Raw genomic sequence first — 20,446 nt, 5'->3', positions numbered from 1 at the left:
TTCTGTACAAAATCGGACTACACAGAGCAAGACTGGTCTGCAGTCATCTGCAAATAGAGAAGACCAAGGCTGATATTTGCCAAACTACTTCAACTATCATGGACTTGGGATTCATTGTATAAGAGACTCCAAAAGGAAAATCAAAATCTATAACCTGTTTCCTCATTGTTCATGGGTATGCCTGTGAATACCCAACCCCATCCCATTTCTCCTGATTTTATTAGAAGTAGATTATGGACAAGATTCAGGTAAACCCACAAGAGTTCAGATGTGCCACCAAGTTCAGAAAAGATTTAAAGTATGTTAAAACAAATTGTTGAATACATCCAGATTAGTTGCCATTTCTTCTCAATTAGATATTTTCAAGGACCAAGTAGTAAAATGGTACTGTTTCCTTCAATTCTAAGCCTCATGACAAAATGCATCAATTTCCTTAATTGAATACTTCATACCAGTCTCAAGGGTCACCTCTCAAAAGCTGAAAAGTTCCTGTCAATACACTAGGTGAAAAGCTAACTGTACCAAGTAAATCTTTTATGTACGCACATCTTGCAAAAGAGATAAAAATTTAAAAATACACTTTCCGCCTGATGCAGACTTAATTAGATGCGTGAGTCACCAGAAAAGCAGTCATTACCAGTTCATTGAATAGTGTAGCAGACTTGATGGACTGTATGGTCTACATCTGTTCCCAAGTTTTAAAATTAAGAATTTCTAAAGAGATAGCTGGCATAGAAACAACTGAAAACTGATGAATTAGCTAGCTCTAGTCAGAGTAAAGCAAAAATAGATCTCTATGATGCAGTAGCAAAGACAAAGGCAGTCAATAGCACAGAAAAATCAGGTGCCGAAGCACGGGGAAACTTAACATGAAAAGGAAATCTAGTTACCAGCAGTCCTCACAAGTGGTTTACAAAATAAAAATAGAGTGAGGAGAAAGCAGGTCAAGTTCAGCACCGAGACCTCTAGGATGGTAGGGAAGCCACTATTCAGACGTTGTGACCAAGAATAGCTCACTTTGGCAGATATATGGTCGAAGAAACTAAAATTTGCATCATTTAAGCAATATCTACCAAAACATTACAGTATTTAGTCCAATCTCAATTTCCAGAATGAGTTTATTACAATTACATTTCCTTGATTTTCATTTCATTTTCTCACTATGAAAACCATGAAATATCAACTGAACTCACTTATGAAACAATGCAAACACAATCGATTTAAACTTTGACAAAATCCTTACAAAATGTAAACCACAATGTAGATATTTTACACAATGTGGACACGACATAGAGTTAGTAATTTCTTTTAGTCAAATCAACAAAACATTCAATATAAACATCTACAGAGTTTATTATTTATTCGTACATGATCTAAACAACTTATTTAGTACATTTACAATGAACAAAAGGCAATGGAACTTGTGGTAAGAAAATTATATATACAAAGTACATTTCTCTATTTGTATCTACAGCAGAAGTTTGTGCAACAACCCATGTAAGTGTATTAAAAATACATTGTTAATCTAAAAACAATATATGTACATGTAGCTTACAGGTCATATGACAACTGCAATGCACAAATCTGCACTGATTTAAACAATCAATAAAATAAAGATTTGATTTAAATGGTTGGCCCTGTTCATTAGTTTGTGTGCATTCTTGGTCTCTGTTCCATGCAAAATCTGTACAATAAACATCAGGTACACAACGCCACGAAATCAAACGGTGTTATGCTGGTCAGAGTATTTTGGTTTGCTGATTGGTACGCCAATTAATTTTGGGCAGTCATCTAACCCCTTTGCAATTTGGTCACATTTCATAATAAGATCATAGTTGATTTTTTCAGTTACAATACTATCTTGCTTGTAGTCAGGATGATCAGTAACAAACTTCCTTAACCAACATGCTGCTGTCATCAGTTCACCTGCAAAAGGAACAAAAAAAACCCAAAATTTCAGTGGAAATATGGATTCATTTTTCTTTCTTTGAACATTCTGTGGTCAAGTGAAAAATTGAGATATACACGAAGGTAGTGGCATAGTGGTAAGTTTAACTGGACACAATCTAGCTAATCTGCAGATTTGGTTTCCAATTCTATCATGACAGCTTGTGAAATTTAATTCATTCAATAAATCTAAAATAAAAGCTAGTGTCAGTAATGGCAACCATAAAATTATTGCTTGTCATAAAACCTAACTGGTTGACAAATATCCTTTAGGGAAGAAAATTTTCCAACTTTACCTAGTCTGATCTAGATGAGTCTCCAAACCTCCAGCAATGTGGCTGACTTTCACACTCCCTATCGATGGCCCAGGTCATTACTGAGTCCAAGGGCAATTGGGGATGGACAAATGTTGGCTTTGCCAGGGCCACCCCACATACCATAAAATAATTTTTTTATAATTTTAATTAATAAAATTTAATTAATAACATTATAACATGAAATTAGGCTTTGTATTCTCATAATTGGCACATTTTTTTAAAAAAAAGTTCTCTTTAGATTTCACCTTTCTCCCTGCCCTCCCATACCTCTACAGTTTGGAGACAACCACATATCCCCAACTTCACAAATATGCCACCAACTTAAATTAATGTACAAGACATTGGTGTATTGGGAGAATGGCACAAACAATGCAAAAACTGAACAAAGAGGAGACCACATGGGTGAGTTGGTATACAGGCCAGGTGCTCAAGAGTCTCAAAATAATTCAGATTGAATCATGATGTATGATTCCATCATGGCCATCATTTGCTATATCTTTCCAGGTGTTGATGTTCATGATACAGAAATACCTTAAAGAGGTGTTTTAATGCACCTTAGTGTTTATTTCCACCCCCCCCCCCCCCCCCCCACCTGTCATAACAAATGAACAGAATTAAACTTGAGGCTGTTGAAGAAAATCAATAGAAGAGTGCAGATATTTCAACTTTTAATTTTACAACAGAAGGGCCCCAAGAAATGACGAGTGCTATAAACTAAACATGCATAAATGCCCAGATAAATGTAGTTAGACCTTCTGGTGATGATTTCAATTCCAGTTATGGTAAACAAATGTTACATTAACAAGTTATAACTTCACCTGAAGCTCGCTTTCTGATGAGTTTGAGGTAGTTTAAAATGCTGCACCGTGTATCCACATCTACTTCCATGTTTTCAAGGTAACTGTTTATAATTGGAATTAAACCTGGAAAAACTCCTTCCTGCAAACCAAAATCAGAATTGGAAAAGTCTCATGAGTCTCAATATTTCACCAAATTACAAAGTGAACTGTGAAGAGAGTCTGCATTCCAAAGATGCCATATAAAGGTAAATTTGCTTAATAAATGTGAACACATTTCAGTAAAATATTTGGAATGTTAATGGAAATGTTTGTAATGCCTGCATCGACAATTTACACAGCATACACCCACTGATGAACATCACTACGAGCAGATGTTGGAAAATAAAGAGAGCATTCAACCCCTTGTCTGTATCTCGACAAGCATTCATTTAAATTACAGATGATTGGTACCTCAATTTAATTATCTTACTGTTGCCTCATATCTTATAACACCTTTTACACAATAAAAACCTCTACTTTGAAAGTCACAATTATCTTATCATCCATGCTATGGGAAAAGTTACAAATTTCTACTTCTGTAGAAGAAAACGTGCTTCCCAGTTTCACTAACAAAGTGCCCTAACATTGTTATTGTCACTTTGTTTCTGTAGCTATCTAATTATTTTCATTTAACGTTAGGTATGTAGCTAGATTACCACTTCCTTTGCTAAACTAAAGAAGAATTCAAGCCAAGTTAATCAAATTGTTCTCAAGTTTAACCAAAGCTCTGGCGTAATTCTAGTGATTCTGCAGCACATTCCCTACAAATATAATGTTTGAGATGCTGTACCCAAACTAAAATACATTTTGAAATTCTCTGAAGTACCTATTTTAATACCCTATGGTGAAAACCATGAGGTGTTGAGGGCCAACTATTTTATTCCTATTTTTTCCTTCATTTCTTATCACTCTTTGAATTTAAAAATTCCCCAACTAAGCTTTAGTTCCTCCTCTAATCGCTGGTATCTTATCATATTCCCCCTTAAAAACAGATACAAAGTAGTTGCGTGATAAACATGAGGCTAGTTATCCCAGCTGATGGTAAAGCTGAACAAGTCAGATCCTGGAGTGAAGCCTGCCTAGTTAGGTCATAGGCTTGTTTTGATTACTACAGGTATCAGTTACTGAACAGTCACAAGAGGCTGTCAATTTTAGTTTAAAAAGTACATTAAAGTTTGCGACACCAAAGAAAAACTAACTACCTTACCTTAAACAAAAATTATTGAAACAATGTCATTACTAATTCCAAAAAGAAAAATTAATCCTTCTCTCCAGTAAATATTCCTATAAACCTTCAAACCTCAGTTTAAATCCATGCTAAAGCTTCTTACTCAGTTGACATGACTAATTAGGTCCCTTTCAGCAAATTCAGTTATTTTTCTTGATTAGCATCTCACTCAAAGCTTTAAAAAAAAGCTAACTCACCTCACTTACTACTTAATATGGATTCCTTAAGCTCATTTCTTCAACAGACTTGTAAGATGTCTTTCCCGGACACCTTTACAGCTTTCTATTTCTGCAGCTTTGTTCCCACTGACATCAAAGCTTCTCAGGACACTTTCCCCAGCCGTGTGTTTGGAGATTGCTACAAAACATGATCTTTGCTATCACAGACCTTTTCCCTCAACTAACCTGCTTCTGGCCCACATTTCTCTCAGCTGTAAAACGCAAAACAGGTAAAACCTTAGCAATTACCTTTCCTAGGCGATTTGCTCATTTAGTTTTATTGCATACTTTATAAATGATGTACTGAACAAGAAAAACAAGTCAAATCTTCCAAGAGCTAAAAATTAAAATTGACTTACACCCCACTTTAGAACCACATTTCCCCAATGATAATATATCGTGAATCATAATAATTACATTATCAATTAATTGAAGGCACACGGTATTCTAATGAACCCATATCTTTGCTGTCATGTACTTGGTTTTTAATATTTCCCCAGGTTAACTGGATTATCACTTTTTTGGCATGTGAAATTATTGCCTTTAATTTTCTAATTTTTCTGAAATGTAAATTATGGTTAATCAATTGTACAAATAGACATTTCACACTTTGAGCTTAGGATTTTAATTGTTCTCCATTACATAGTTTTGAATACCGCTAACATTTCTGCAGCTATTTGTTTAGTTCAATATGCCCAGCCTACTCTTCGTCTCTTTGAAGTCAGCTTTACTTAAGCTTACAACATTGATGTGCTCTCAAACTTAAAAATCCTATCACGTTATGACCACTGTATACAAGACTCTCTCATCGTATTAGTAAATCTAGAATATCCTGGTTCAAGAAAATATTCTTGTTACATTCTAGAAATTTATGGGCTTCATGACTTTAACAGGTTTCCATTTTCTTGTCTCGTCAGTGCAAATTAAAACAGTTGACAACTGTTTTAGCCATTTCTACAATCTTCTCCAAGCTCCATATTTAAAAACATTTTTTACAACATTACTGCTGCCAGGAGATCTATAGATATCTTTCAATACCTTACAGCCTATGGGGTTTATTTTTAACTCTAGTATCCCTATTGTTTGCTCTCACCCTTACTAAAAATTCTTTCAACTGTTGTCATATATTCTTTTAGCATTGTCACTCTACCTTTTCAGTCCTATTCAGACTGATTCTTAGGCACATCTGAATTGCTGGAGTTGAATACGTTTCACTCGTCATGTGATGAATTCAGCATCAGAATAAAAAAGATAATATTCACTGTATGAATCCTGAAAGCAGCTTGCTTATACTACACAACTGAAATTCTGAAAAATGTATTTCTTTTCTCAATTGAAGCTGTTAGAACTCTATGCCAACCTGCACCACACCCCCCACATTTTGTATTCCTGTACAAAGTCCAGAGTTCATTCAGAGAATGGAAATTATGATTAGTGATGCCCCTTTCAGGCACTGTGTTTATCTACATACTAAGTAAGGCTATAGTACTTTTGCCTTGCCAGAAATCTCAAAGCACAATCAAAGATGTCTTACAATTAGCTAGTAAACAATAGAAACAACACCAAAAAAAATCAAATGATAGATTACTAAGTTTTCTCATTCTGTGAATGTAATTGAATGGAGAGTCCCCACCACCCTTAATCGTCTAGCAAGCCACTTAATTGTAACATCACTAGATAGTCTCAAAAAGGAAAAAAAGGAACAATATTGGATTGATCACATGGTATTGAACTCAGCATCAGAAACAACTACAGCAAAAACAGACCTGTTGCCTCTGCAAAGTCCTCCTTTCTAAAATCTGGGGCCTAGTTGTCTTAGAGTCTAGTCAAAGCAGCAGACTGACAGTCATACTATCAAAATCATACCTTACAATGCCCCAGACACCACCCTGAGAAATGGCTACTCCAACTGGCAGCGCAGCCCAGTAGAGAAGGTGGGACAGCGGCAAACAGTCAAGAGGCAGTTGCTTTGGGAAATCCTTAACATTGACTCCTTGAAGTCTTGGGCGATTAGGAGAGACATGGGGGAAAAGAACTGTCTTGTAACATCCTCCTTCAGCTGGTCTCACTGTGCTTCCGAGTGTTATTCAATATCGAAGAGCACTGAGCGTGGCAAGAGCGCAGAATGTACACTGAATGGGGGAAGATTTCAACATCCACTCTCGAAAGGCTCAGCAGCAGCAGCACTACTGATCAAGGTGGCTGGGTCCGAAAGAACAAGCTGCTTGACTGGGTCGGCAGGTGAGGGAGCCTACAAGAGTGCAAAACATTCTTGACCACATCCTCACTAATCTGCCTGCTGCAGATGCATGTGCCCATGACAGCAACATTAAGACGGACGACCGCAAAGTCCTTGTGAACACAAAGTTCTGCCATCATACTAATAATACCTTGCAATGCGTTGTGTGGCACAGTTACTGTGCTGAATGGGACAGACTTCATACAGATCTAGCAACTCAAAGCTGTGCCTCTGCGCACTGTGGCTCATCTTCCACCAATTCCTTTCACTTCATGTGATATCAAGAAACAGACGGAGGGATTAGATACTTCAAAGGCTATAAGCTTCGACAATAGACAATAGGTGCAGGAGTAGGCCATTCGTCCCTTCGAGCCAGCACCACCATTCATTATGATCGTGGCTGCTCCTCCACAATCAGTATCCTGTTTCTACCTTATCCCCATAACCCTTGATTCCACTATCTTTAAGAGCTCTATCCATCTCTTTCTTGAAAGTATCCAGAGACTTGGCCTTCACTGCCTTCTGGGGCACAGCATTCCACATATCCACCACTCTCTGGGTGAAGGTGGTTTTCCTCAACTCTGTTCTAAATGGCCTACCCCTTATTTTTAAACTGTGTCCTCTGGTTCTGGACTCACCCATCAGCAGAAACATGCTTCCTGTCTCCACAGTGTCCAATCCCTTAATAATCTTATACATCTCAATCAGATCCCCTCTCATCCTTCCAAACTCAAGTGTATACAAGCCCAGTCGCTCCAATCTTTCAACATATGATAGTCCTGCCATTCCGGGAATTGACCTTGTGAACGTACGCTGCACTCCCTCAATAGCAAGAATGTCCTTCCTCAAATTGGGAGACCAAAACTGTTCACAATACTCCAGGTGCAGTCTCACCAGGGCCCTGTACAGCTGCAGAAGGACCTCTTTGCTCCTATACTCAATTTCTCTTGTTATGAAGCCCAGCATGCCATTAGCTTTCTTCACTGCCTGCTGTACCTGCATGCTTGCTTTCATTGACTGATGTACAAGAACACCTAGATCTCGTTGTACTTCCCCTTTACCTAACTTGACTCCATTTAGATAGTAATCTGCCTTCCTGTTCTTGCCAAGGTAGATAACCACATATTTATCCACATTAAACTGCGTGTGCCACGCATCCATCCACTCATCTAGCCTGTCCAAGTAATAGTACTGAAGTCTTAGGCTCCAAAACCTGTACACCCCTAGCTGAGCTGTTTCAGTACAGTTAGAAGACTGATAGTCTACCTGAAATTGTAGAAATTTGTCTAGGTCCATCCTGTACACAGAAAGCAAGACAAATCCAACCCAGCCAACTACTGCCCCATCTACTCAGTGATAGAAGATTTCTTTAAGCTGAAGGTAGCTGCTCACTGATACTTGTTTGGGTTCTACCAGGGACACTCAGTTCCTGATCTCATCACAGCCCTGGTTCAAACATGGACAAGAGAGTTAGCTTCTAGACGTGACCTAAGTGACAGATCTTGACATCAAGGTTGTATTTGACCTAGTGTGGCAGCAAGGAGCCCAAGCAAAAAAGCTGAAGCCAATGGAAATCGGACAACAACTCTTTGCTAACTGGAGTCATATTTGACACATTGGAAGATGGCCGTGGTCACTGGAAGTCTGTCAGCTCAGCTCCCGGACATCTCTGCAGGAGATCCTCAGAGTACTGTACTAGGCCTAACCAATTTCAGGTGCTTCACCAGAGACCTCTCCATTACAAGGTCGGAACTGGGGATATTCAATGATTGCAAAATGTTCAGCACCATTTGAGACTCCTCAGTTTGTGTCTAAATGCAACAAGACATGGATAATAGCTAGGCTTGAAAAGTGGCAACGACCAGCTCCAATAAGAGATAATCTAATCACTGCCCCTTGACACTCACTGGCATTACCATCACTGAATCCAACAATGAACAACATCCTAGCAGTTACCACTGACCAGGAACTGAACTGAGCTTGCTATATAAACAGAGGTCACAGGGGCAGGTCAGAGGTTAGGAACCTTAGTGCCTTAACACACCTTCTGACTCCCCAAAGTTTATGTACCATCTACACGGAACAGGTTAATAGTATGATGGAATGCTCCCACTTCTCTAGCCGAGTGTAGCTACAACATCACTCAAGTGCAACACCATCCAGGCCAATGCAGTTTGATTGTTTGTGGATGTGGTGTGCATCACTTCACCACTGACTTTCAGTAGCAGTACTACATACAATACAAATTGCACTGTAAAAAAATCACCAGAGATGCTTGGACAAGATCTTCTAGAACCATGACCACTTCCAGCTTGAAGGACAACGGCATCAAATACATGGGAACATCACCACCTGCAAAGTCCCCTCAAAAGGTGCTTACCAACCTGACTTGAAAACATACTGCTGTTCCGCCAGTCACTGTTTCAAAATCCTGGAATTCCGTTCCAAAGGCATCTTGGTTCTACCTACAACACATGGATTGCTGTGGTTCAAGAAGGCACATTATCTGCACTTTCTCAAGGATAACTAGAGATGACAAAAAATGCTGGCCCAGCCAGCAACAACTATATCCCACAAGTGAATAATTAAAGAACAAACTTTCACAAAAAAGTAGTATGAAGTAAGAACCATTGGACGAATTAGAGCCCCATCACTTACCAAATACGAGAGAAAAGATTGGCAGGGTGGAGAAATCAACCTGTTTACAAAAATATAACAAAGCTAGGCCCAACCAGTCTGGGTCCTGGAGTGTAAAGCTAGTTTCAAATTACATTCTTAATGGCAACAATTCTGCAAATCATCACGGGCCAGTAAGGGGCATTTATACCTACCTTTCCATTAATAATTGTGTCTATGCTCATTAATGCATATTCTTCCGAATCCAAATCGATCCCATTTTGTGTACAAGCACAGCCATCAACAACTGGATTTCCAGCTAGGGTGACAGAGACATAAAATTAAGAAAATACATTCTCAATTAACCTTAACTGAAAAATAAATATGGCCTTATAGCAGATTTCAACACAAGTTCAAGCATTGTTAGAACTGAAAGAAGTAAAATATAGTGTATCAAGTAAGCAGGCAGCAACATAGTTCCATGTTTTAGATTCTCAATTTACTTGTAATGCTTTTCCTTAGAACCCCAAAGGCTGTACAAATTAAGTGTAATGGAGATATTATGAATTATACAGTAAGTCAGCCAGGTTAACTCTTTCAGGATATTCAACTTCTCAAATCTTGTGTGCTTTACTTCCATAAGCTCAGTATGAGTTGTTTTTTCCTTGTGTAATCAATTCATAACGAGGCATTTCAGACAAAAATAAAAGATGGAATTTTATAATAACATTTTCTCTAATGGTATACTTGTGTGACATCATCTCATAAGACAGTAAAAACAATAATGATATTCACAGGTGAGATTTTTTTTTAAACCAGGCTTAATGATGTGCTGCCCTCCATTTTAGCCAATAAATGTGAGATAAACTAACAGAATTCTAACTCCATTCTGAAGAATCATCATACTGGATTCAAAACAGTGTTTCTTTCTCCAAAGATGCTGCTAAGTTTCTAAAGTATTCTGTGTTTCCTTCCGGTTTCAGGTAAGAGGCGACAATGGCCTAGTGGTATTACCACTGGACCATTAATCAAGAGACCCAGGTAACATTCTGGGGACTCTGATTCGAATCCCACCACAGCAGATAGTGGAATTTGAATTTAATAAAATACATGGAATTAAGAGTTTAATGATGACCATGAATCTATTGTCGGAAAAACCTATATTGTTCCTGAATGTCTTTTAGAGAAGGAAGCTGCCTTCTGGCCCCACCACCTGGTCTGGCTTACATGTGACTCTAGACCCACATCAACGCAGTCGACTCTGAATTGCCCTCTGGGCAATTAGGAATGCACGATAAAGCTGCCTGGCTAGTGACATCTTTATCCCATTAAAGAATAAAGGGAAAAAAATTTCCAGCATCCACAGTACTTCCCTTCTATTTGAGAGATAGAAATCTGACTTTCATGGCATGCTCAACTTACTTTTAGATTGTATATTCTATTAAATTAGACTTTAAACAAAATAATCCAGGTGACTTCTACAAAGTTTTAGACTACTGACAAGATTCCTAACTCTTACCTTTGTAAATGTCTTTCCTGAAGTAGAACATCCCTTGGTGTACAGCATCACGCTTTTGAGCCACAATCAAGTTTTCATCCACCTAGGCCAATAACAATGTTTGTTAGATTTTATAATTTAAAACAAATCGATTTGAAAGATTTTGGAGTGTTCTAAGTTAGTTGAACGCACCCCAATTCAAAATATCAAGGAACTTTTAAAATCGTAGGCATCTCAAAGTCCCACACCTGCATCTTCACTACACCATGTTCCAACATACCAGCAACTTCACATAGATGAACAAAAACAAACATGCAAGAATGGTGCGGCCGCATTTGGAGTATTGTGTACAGTTCTGGTCGCCGCATTATAGGAAGAATGTGGAAGCATTGGAAAGGGTGCAGAGATTTACCAGGATGTTGCCTTGTATGGAAGGAAGGGCTTATGAGGAAAGGCTGAGGGACTTGAGACTGTTTTCGTTAGAAAGAAGAATGTTAAGAAGCAACAATAGAGACATACAGGATCAGAGGATTAGATAGGGTGGACAATGAGACCCTTTTTCCTCGTATGCTGACGTCTAGCAGGTGGGGACATAGCTTTAGATTGAGGGTTGATAGATATAGGACAGATGTCAGGTAGGTTCTTTACTCAGAGTAAGGGTGTGGAATGCCCTGCCTGCAACACTAGTGGACTCGCCAATTTTAAGGGCGTTTAAATGGTCATTGGATAAACATATGGATGATAATGGAATAGTGCAGGTTAGATGGGCTTCAGATTGGTTTCACAGGTCAGTGCAACATTGAGGGCCGAAGGGCCTGTACTGCACTGTAATGTTCTGTGTTCTAGAATGGTGGGCAGGACTAAAAAAGGGATGCAAAAGCTTCAGTTTCACAAGGCAAAACCAATAAAACTGAACAACCATTTACAGCAAATTAGCTGGCCCAGAAATTAACAGTTTTGTTGAATGCAGGCATTTTTGTTGCATCTCTCACAAAACACTTTGTTGAACGGAACATAGCAGCATAAAAATTTTGGTCACCAATTCAAAATATTGTCTCGGAGTCTCAGTTATGTAGTACTGTTGATTTTCCAGCATTGCTTTCTAGGAACTGACCAAAACTTTGCAAAATTTTAAGAGAAATATGAGTTTCTGTATTATTGTACATCTAATTTAAATAGTTAATACCAGCTCAACACCAGCCACAAAACTGGCCACACCCAAGATCAATTTAATCATTAGTTTTGACTGTTTATAGGTGTAAGGACATAACTTTCAAATACTTTTATTCTGCACAATGAACCTCATACACAGCTCTGGATAGCAGGGCTTCCAGATCTCAAGTGGAGTTGCGAGCTGAGAGGCTGCAATAGCTGCCAAGGAACTCTGACAGAGCTATAAACTACTCTATTTGCATTTTAAACATGGACAAGTGCAAGGTTATCCATTTTGATTCCAGGACTAGAAAAACAAATTAGGTAGCTGGAGAGAAGCTTAAGGGTGCTTTGGTGGCTTTGTACATGAATCGTAGAAAACTAGCATGCAAGTCCAGGCCGTAATAAATGTACTCAAAATGAAATTTTGGTATTTATTGCTAAAGGAAATAATACAAAAATTGGGAATCGTTGCTGCAAGTGTACAAGGTGTTATAATTTTGGTGGCTTCGAGGACAGCTTTACAGGCAGTTCAGAGGAGGCCCACGATATTGAATCCAGACAGGAAAGTGGAGTTGAAACCAAGATCAAATCAGCCATAATTGTATTAGAATTGTGGAGCAGGCTCAAAGAGCTGAAAATGCCTATTCCAGTTCCCATTTCTTATGTTCTAAGATGAAAACTATACTGTATTAGCCACACAATGATGTATTACACTTGCATTTTTAGATTAAATGACACTTATGTATTACATGATTAGGAGGTGACAACTGCATTAAGAATCTCTCACTATTCTTGACCCTGCTGGCCACTTGGAAGCGTGCATTACAAAAGAGGCCCGCAGCCTGAAAAGGTCAGACCAGAAATGTTCCACCTTCTCAGAGGCTGCCAGAGTTGGGAAGTATTTCCAACCTCCACAGTGCTTTGTGTCTGCATGAGAAAATGCTGGCTATCACCGCATTTGAACTTTTATTTCAGGCAATGCTCCTTACATCATTGATTTGGGTCATTTGGAACATTTAGCTTTGCAAGCTTCTTCCATTGTTCAATCAGATCATACAGATTTCTGATCCAACTCCATATGTCCACTTTGAAAATTAACAATGGACTACCATTTGTTGCTAGGCAAAAAGAAATGTTCCAAATGTTTACCACACTTAACATAAATGCTTCTTAGATTTCCTCCTGAAAAGTATGGCTTCTTTTTAAAATGACGTTCCCACAAGAATTAGATCTCGTACAGTGGTTCCTCGTAATATCATGAAAATACAATCAAATCACTTAAAACTCCAAGGATGGCACCTAGAGGTTGTGTTAAAACAAAACTACTGCAATGGCTGACATCTAAAATCAAAACATAAAATGCTCATGTGTTGACCTGAAACATTAATTTGTTTCCTTTCCAGAAATTCTACTCAGTATTTCCAGCATTTTCTGTTCATGGTTCAGATCATGTTACCTCTCCTCAAATTTAAGCTTTGGAGTTCTGGTATTATTCTAATAAATCTTTGCTGTCTCCTTCCAAGCCAGGAGATCCCTCCTGAAGTACAACATCCAGATGGAACCATTGCACTAGGTATGGTCTAAATAGGCCTTTGAATTGTTTTATTGGCATCCAACCTTTTCTAATTCTTTCATAAATAAATATCAGTATTATATTTGATATTTCATTTTCAGAATCGTTCATGACATTTTAATAACGTATAGACAAAGACACTACCATCTATTGTATTGCATGGGACTACCACATTGATAAATGGGACAGACTTCGGACGGATCTAGTAACTCAAAACAGGGTGTTGTAGCCCATCAGTTGCAGTGGAATTGTATTCAAGTACACAACTGATCATCTCAAAGCTCATCATATGCCCAACTCTACCATTAGAGCTACGAGATCAATCCTTGTTCATAAAAGACTGTAGTAGGAGGGCATGTCAGCACTAAGCATATCTAAACAAGGAAGCATAACCCGATGAAGCTACAATACAGGTCAAAACAAATAGTGGAAATAGAATGCAAATGGATTATTCATCTCTGCCTCCTTGGGGAGGGTGCCAGCCTCACAGATGGCACTCTTCAACCAAGTCAATTCACTCCAGAAATGGTGGAAGACTACTACTAAAACCAGAGACTGAGAACATTCCAGCAATTGTACTGAAATCGGTGGCCCAAAACTTAGCACATCTGAGCCAAACTGCTCCATTTTAGCCACAACACCAGCATCTACTTGACAATTTGGAAAATTGCCCAACATCACGTACACAAAAAAAAGGACAAAGTCGACCATGTCAATTACTGCCCTGTCAGTCTACTCTTAATCATCCAAATAAAGAGAGATGGGAGAGGATCAATGTTATCAAGTGGCACAGGAATAAACTGCTCACTGACACCAAAAGCCTTCCTCAAAACTGCCCCTTCAAAGTTCAATTGTGTGCTATCATAAGGAATCCCAGCAAAACCAAAATCAGTGGGAATGAGGAGTAAAGTTACATTGATTGGAGTCATACCTAAAAAAAAGGAAGGAGGATGTTGTTGTTGGGATCAATCATTTCAAGCCCAGGACGTCGCTGCAGAGCTGCTCAGGGTAGCGTCCTACCTCAATCATTTATAGCTGCTTCAATGATGTCCCCTCCATCATAAGGTCCAAAGTGAAGACATTTGATGATTGCATAACGCTCGGCATCATTGTGACTGTGCAGATGCTAAAGCAGTCCATGTCTAAATTCAGAAGACCTGGACAATATCCAGGCATGGGGTGATAAGTAACGATTTAAATCCAGAACACACAATGCACCAGCCAATTTCTGACTGACTATCTCCAATATGAGAGAAGCTAACCATCATTTCTTGGCATTTAATGGGATTACCATCACTGAATCCATCAATACCAACATCCTGGGGGGTTACCACTGAACAGAAACCAGTTAATGAGCCACACAAGCAACAGGCTCTTACAAAGAATAGGGTGGGAAGACTTTCATAAGCGGAAGCGAGATAACAACCCCTCTCACTGAGACTGAAGAAACAGTTGATCAGCTGTGTCGTTGACAGTATAGAGGGCTGTTGTAGGCTGCAGCGGGACATTGACAGGATGCAGAGATGGGCTGAGAGGTGGCAGATGGAGTTCAACCTGGATAAGTGCGAGGTGATGCATTTTGGAAGGTCGAATTTGAAAGCTGAGTACAGGATTAAGGATAGGATTCTTGGCAGTGTGGAGGAACAGAGGGATCTTGGTGTGCAGATACATAGATCCCTTAAAATGGCCACCCAAGTGGACAGGGTTGTTAAGAAAGCATATGGTGTTTTGGCTTTCATTAACAGGGGGATTGAGTTTAAGAGTCGTGAGATCTTGTTGCAGCTGTATAAAACTTTGGTTAGACCGCACTTGGAATACTGCGTCCAGTTCTGGTCGCCCTATTATAGGAAAGATGTGGATACTTTGGAGAGGGTTCAGAGGAGGTTTACCAGGATGCTGCCTGGACTGGAGGGCTTATCTTATGAAGAGAGGTTGACTGAGCTCGGTCTCTTTTCATTGGAGAAAAGGAGGAGGAGAGGGGACCTAATTGAGGTATACAAGATAATGAGAGGCATAGATAGAGTTGATAGCCAGAGACTATTTCCCAGGGCAGAAATGGCTAGCACGAGGGGTCATAGTTTTAAGCTGGTTGGAGGAAAGTATAGAGGGGATGTCAGAGGCGGGTTCTTTGCACAGAGAGTTGTGAGAGCATGGAATGTGTTGCCAGCAGCAGTTGTGGAAGCAAGGTCATTGGGGTCATTTAAGAGACTGCTGGACATGCATACGGTCACAGAAACTTGAGGGTGCATACATGAGGATCAATGGTCGGCACAACATCGTGGGCTGAAGGGCCTGTTCTGTGCTGTACTGTTCTATGTTCTATATTCTAGCTGAAAGATCAACCCAGGTTCAATCCACAGTGTGTGATAACAAGGATCTCAGTACCCCTGTGGAGGGTAAAAACTAGAGTTTTGTTCAAAGTTATTATTATTCAAGAAAAGAATGTTCAACTAATCAAAACTAAAAACAAAATTACCAAGGAATAAAAAGATGTCGAATGGAGAGAAGACACTTGTGCTACTTTGATAAATCCAATGTTTACATTGGCCACTTGTCCTGTTTAAAAGTAGATATGAGGAGTTCGAGAAAAGGATAGAGTTAGGTAACATAGTGGAGGTCCATGAATGTTTTCCCCCTGTTTCAAACACTTGTCTGGCAGAAAACACCACAGATGACTGAACAGCAAGACATCCTTCTCTGTTCCAACAATCTGGGGAAAGATACTAAGATGCCCATTTAGATATGCAGTGAATATTAAAATAGAATAATCTTCAAAAACAAACATGCTCCTCAGTCAAGGGAAATATGTTTTAAATAACAAGTCTTCCCTGCCCTTTTCACCTCTAGGAGCTCATCAACCATTTGCTAAGATCAAGATCATCCATTCAGCTGCCTCTACTGCTGTTTTTGTCCCCTTCATTCACTCAACATGGCAAACCTTAAGGCTCCAGTCTTGATGCCGAATACTCTAGTTTCTTCCCATTTTCCCCTTTACTTCTTTCTGTCAAACAAATCCACCACTTGAGCCATTTCTGACCCTGTTCCGACTGAATTGATGAAATAACTTTCCTACCTGGCTCCCTGATGGGTCATATTAGCAACAGTTTTCTCCCCATAGGTACTGTTCCCCTCCCAAATAAACAACTCATGACTCTCTGCAATTCTGGTATCCCTGCTATAGGACTGATTTTGCTGGGGTTGGAAGCTTTGAGCTATGGGGAGGGGCTGAAGAAGTTGGTGCTATTTTCCTGGACTGCCAGAAGCAGAGGGGCACCCTTAGAGGTTTATAAAATCATGAGGGGCATGGATTGGGCAAATAGTCAAAAAGGTCTTTTCCCCAGGGTGGTGTGTCCAAAACTAGAGGTTTAAGGTGAGAGGGGAAAGATTCAAAAGGGAGCTAAGGGGCAATGTTTACACAGAGTGTGGTGTGTATATAGGATGAGCTGCCAAAAGGAAAATGGAGGAGGCTGGTACAATTACACCATTTAAAAGCCATCCGAATGGACATAGGAATAGGAAGGGTTGAGGTTTTTGGGCTGAATTCTGGCAAATGGGACTAGATTAATTTACAATATCAGATTGGCATGGGCGAGTTGGACAGAGGGGTCCACTTCCATGCTCTACAGATCTAGGATTGTCTTCGCAAACTTCCGTCCCAGACTAGGTCTGGTCTAAACAGGCCTTTGAATTGCTTTATTGACATTAACCTTTTCTAATTCTTTCATAAATAAAGATCAGCATTACATTTGATATTTCATTTTCAGAATCTGTTCATGACATTTTAATAATGCATAGGCAAAGACAGTACCATCTATTGTGTTGCATGTAACAGAATCCTTTTCTGCTTCAGTCATTGAGCATTTGCAAAATCTGTGCCTTTCTATCTAGAAACTTCATGTTACAATCTCTCAGCAGAAAGAAATCAGCTCTTCAAGTCTCAAATGAATCCTAGTGACGACACTGGTCAAAACTCCATCTTTCTTGACTTGCCATATTGTCTTTGACAAAACAATCAGGAAATTTTACTCCAACATCTCTCTACTGCACTTGCACCCAATTATCCATCAAGTTGCAGTCAGATAACCCATTGAAATGATTTCCCTACTGTGCTTGACTTTCTTCTATTTCTAATCTACATGTCGTCCCTTAGAGGCATCATCTGAAAATGCATGATGTCAAAACCTAGGTTTTCTTCAGCTCTACCTCTCTTCAGATCTTCACTTTTTAAATTGTCAGACTTGACATTCATTTCTGAATGAGCAGAAATTTCCCTTAAAAAGGAGGAAGGGAGGCAGAAGACAAGAAGTTCTCGGCCAATTACACCAACCTTTGTCATTGGTCAGATTTTACAGTCCATTATCAAGGACAAGCGTACTTGGAAATGCATGGTAAAATAGGGATAACACAATGTAGAGCTGGAGGATCACAGCAGGCCGGCAGCATCAGAGCAGCAGAAAAGTGAACGTTTTGAGTTGGGACCCTGGGGAAAAGGAAGCTGGGAAATAAAGAGGGAGGGGGGGAGGGGTCGGGAAAGGTATGGCTGAGTCTACAAGGCTTTGTCAAGGGGACATCGTGCCTGACAAATCTGTCTAACTTGCTCATTACCTCCTCAAAAGCAGAGCTAGTGCACATGATCTATTCGTATTTCCAGAAGGTCTTTGACAAGGTGCTACACAGGAGGCTGCTACATAAGATAAGAGTCCATGATGTGGTGGCAACATAAACGCAAGGATAGAGGATTAGCTGACTGCAGAAGGAAGAAAGTAGGGATAAAATGGTCTTTCATAGGATGGCAGTCAGCAATTAGTGGAGTTCTGCAGGAGTCTGTGTTGGGACCACATCTATATATGTTATACATTAACAATCTGGACAAAGGAATTGAAGGTATTGTTGTTAAGTTTGCAGATGACAACAGGATAGGTGGTGCTGCAGAAGGAATTGGACAGGTTGGTACGCGGAATTCCATCTGCCCGGTTCTTAGCGGAGTGCTATTTAAGTAGGTGTGTTCTCAGCCCCAGGTCCTACACGATAGATTAGAGGCGGAGGGTGGGAGGGAGGCCCTAATTAAGAGTCCACAGACTCACAGCAAACACACAAGGGCTGAGGAAAGTGCCTGGTGAGTAAAGTGCGAGTTTTCGGTGAAGAAGCTTTGTGAGGAGATTATGCCACTGTTGAAGACATGACTGCCAAGCTGATTCAGTGTGCTGCATGCATGATGTGGGAGGTCAGGGACACTGATGATGTTTCTGGCTCCTATAGCTGTGGTAAGTGTGCACACATTCAGCTTCTGAAGGAGGTTGTTGCAGCACTGAAGAAAGAACTAGAAGACCTCAGGCTCATCTGAAAGAATGAGAATTTTCTGGACAGGACCTTCAGCAAAGTCACTACACCGAGGATACCAGAAGAGAGAAGGGGGATGTCGATGACAAAGGAAGACATGAATGAAGTACAAGAGACCCCAGGGGAAGCACCTATTGTAAACAGGCTGACTGTCTTGGAAACTGCTGAGACAGACGACACTGCCAGCCCAAGAGGTGGACAGGTCTGCAAGTCAAAAATTGCTGTAGAGGCAGAGCCGAGAAGTCAGACATCATGGAGAGCTGTGGTAATAGGGGACTCCATTGTGAGAGGGACTGACAGGGGTTTCTGTGGCAACAGGCGAGATTTGAGGATGGTGTGTTGCCTTCCTGGAGCCAGGATCCAGGACGTCACTGATAGAGTGCAGAGAATCCTCGAGGGTGAAGGTGAAGACCCAGAGGTGTTCCTCTGGCTGGAGAGGGCAGGCACAGAGAAATAATGGACCTGAACGTGTGGCTGAGGGACTGGTGTCGGAAGCAAGGATTTAAAATTCTTGGATCACTGGGGTATGTTTTGGGGTAAGAATAAATTGTACAGGAGGGACGGTTTGCATCTTAATAATTGGGGGACCAGCTTTCTGGCAGGCAGGTTTGCCGCTGCAACACAGGTGTGTTTAAACTAAGTAATGGGGGGAGGGGCCAAACTGGAAATTTAAGAACGAAGTTAAAGGGAAAGTGAGAGTAAGAGGTTAAGAAGGACAACAGAATCAACGGAGCAGAAAACTCAAGATGGGATCATACAGTATGGCCAAGTGAAACAGGGTTTGATAGGAAGGGTGAGGGGAGAAACAAATTAAAAATATTATATATGAATGCACGAAGCAGAAGAAATAAGGTGGATGAGCTTGAGGCTCAGTTGGAAGTTGGCAAGTATGATGTTGTGGGGATAACTGAGACGTGGCTTCAAGTGGACAGGGCCTGGGAAATGAATATTCAAGGCTATACGTGCTATCGAAAGGACAGACTGGTGGGCAGAGGGGGTGGGGTAGTCCCGTTGGTGAGGAATGATATTCGGTCCCTTGCGAGGGGGGACATAGAGTCAGGAGATGTAGAGTCAGTATGAATAGAGCTGAGAAATTCTAAGGGTAGAAAGACCCTAATGGGAGTTATCTACAGGCCCCCTATAATGCAGAAGGTGCAGGAACAGTTCATACCAAAGAGGAAGAAAGATCCTAAGGGGAGGCGGGGGCAGCCGTGGCTGACGAGGGAAGTTAAGGACTGTATAAAAATAAAAGTGAAGTGAAGTATAACATAGCAAAGATGAGTGGGAAGCCGGAGGACTGGGAAGCTTTTAAAGAGCAACAGCGGATAACTAAAAAGGCAATAAACAGAGAAAAAATGAGCTATGAAGGAAAACTGGCCAAAAGTATAAAGGAGGATAGTAAAAGCTTTTTTAGGTATGTGCAAAGAAAAAAAAATGGTTACGACTAAAATTGGGGCATTGAAGTCAGAAACAGGT

General features: G+C 40.1%; 1 protein-coding gene across 1 annotated transcript in view; it reads right to left on the bottom strand.

The window, feature by feature from the left end:
• Positions 1-1,104: 1,104 nt before the first annotated feature.
• Positions 1,105-20,446, bottom strand: part of gclc (glutamate-cysteine ligase, catalytic subunit) — a 63,012-nt gene continuing 43,670 nt past the window's right edge. The window contains exons 14-17 of the mRNA XM_048531179.2: positions 10,924-11,005; positions 9,620-9,723; positions 3,083-3,203; positions 1,105-1,926 (exon numbers count right to left, since the gene is read on the bottom strand). Of these exons, the coding sequence (XP_048387136.1) occupies positions 1,721-1,926; positions 3,083-3,203; positions 9,620-9,723; positions 10,924-11,005 (513 nt within the window). The 3' untranslated portion in view covers positions 1,105-1,720. The remainder of the gene's footprint in view (positions 1,927-3,082; positions 3,204-9,619; positions 9,724-10,923; positions 11,006-20,446) is intronic.

This window comes from Stegostoma tigrinum, chromosome 4, assembly GCF_030684315.1.
Source record: "Stegostoma tigrinum isolate sSteTig4 chromosome 4, sSteTig4.hap1, whole genome shotgun sequence".
NCBI classification, from domain to species: domain Eukaryota; kingdom Metazoa; phylum Chordata; class Chondrichthyes; order Orectolobiformes; family Stegostomatidae; genus Stegostoma; species Stegostoma tigrinum.
This window is presented reverse-complemented; position numbering and strand designations above follow the sequence as displayed.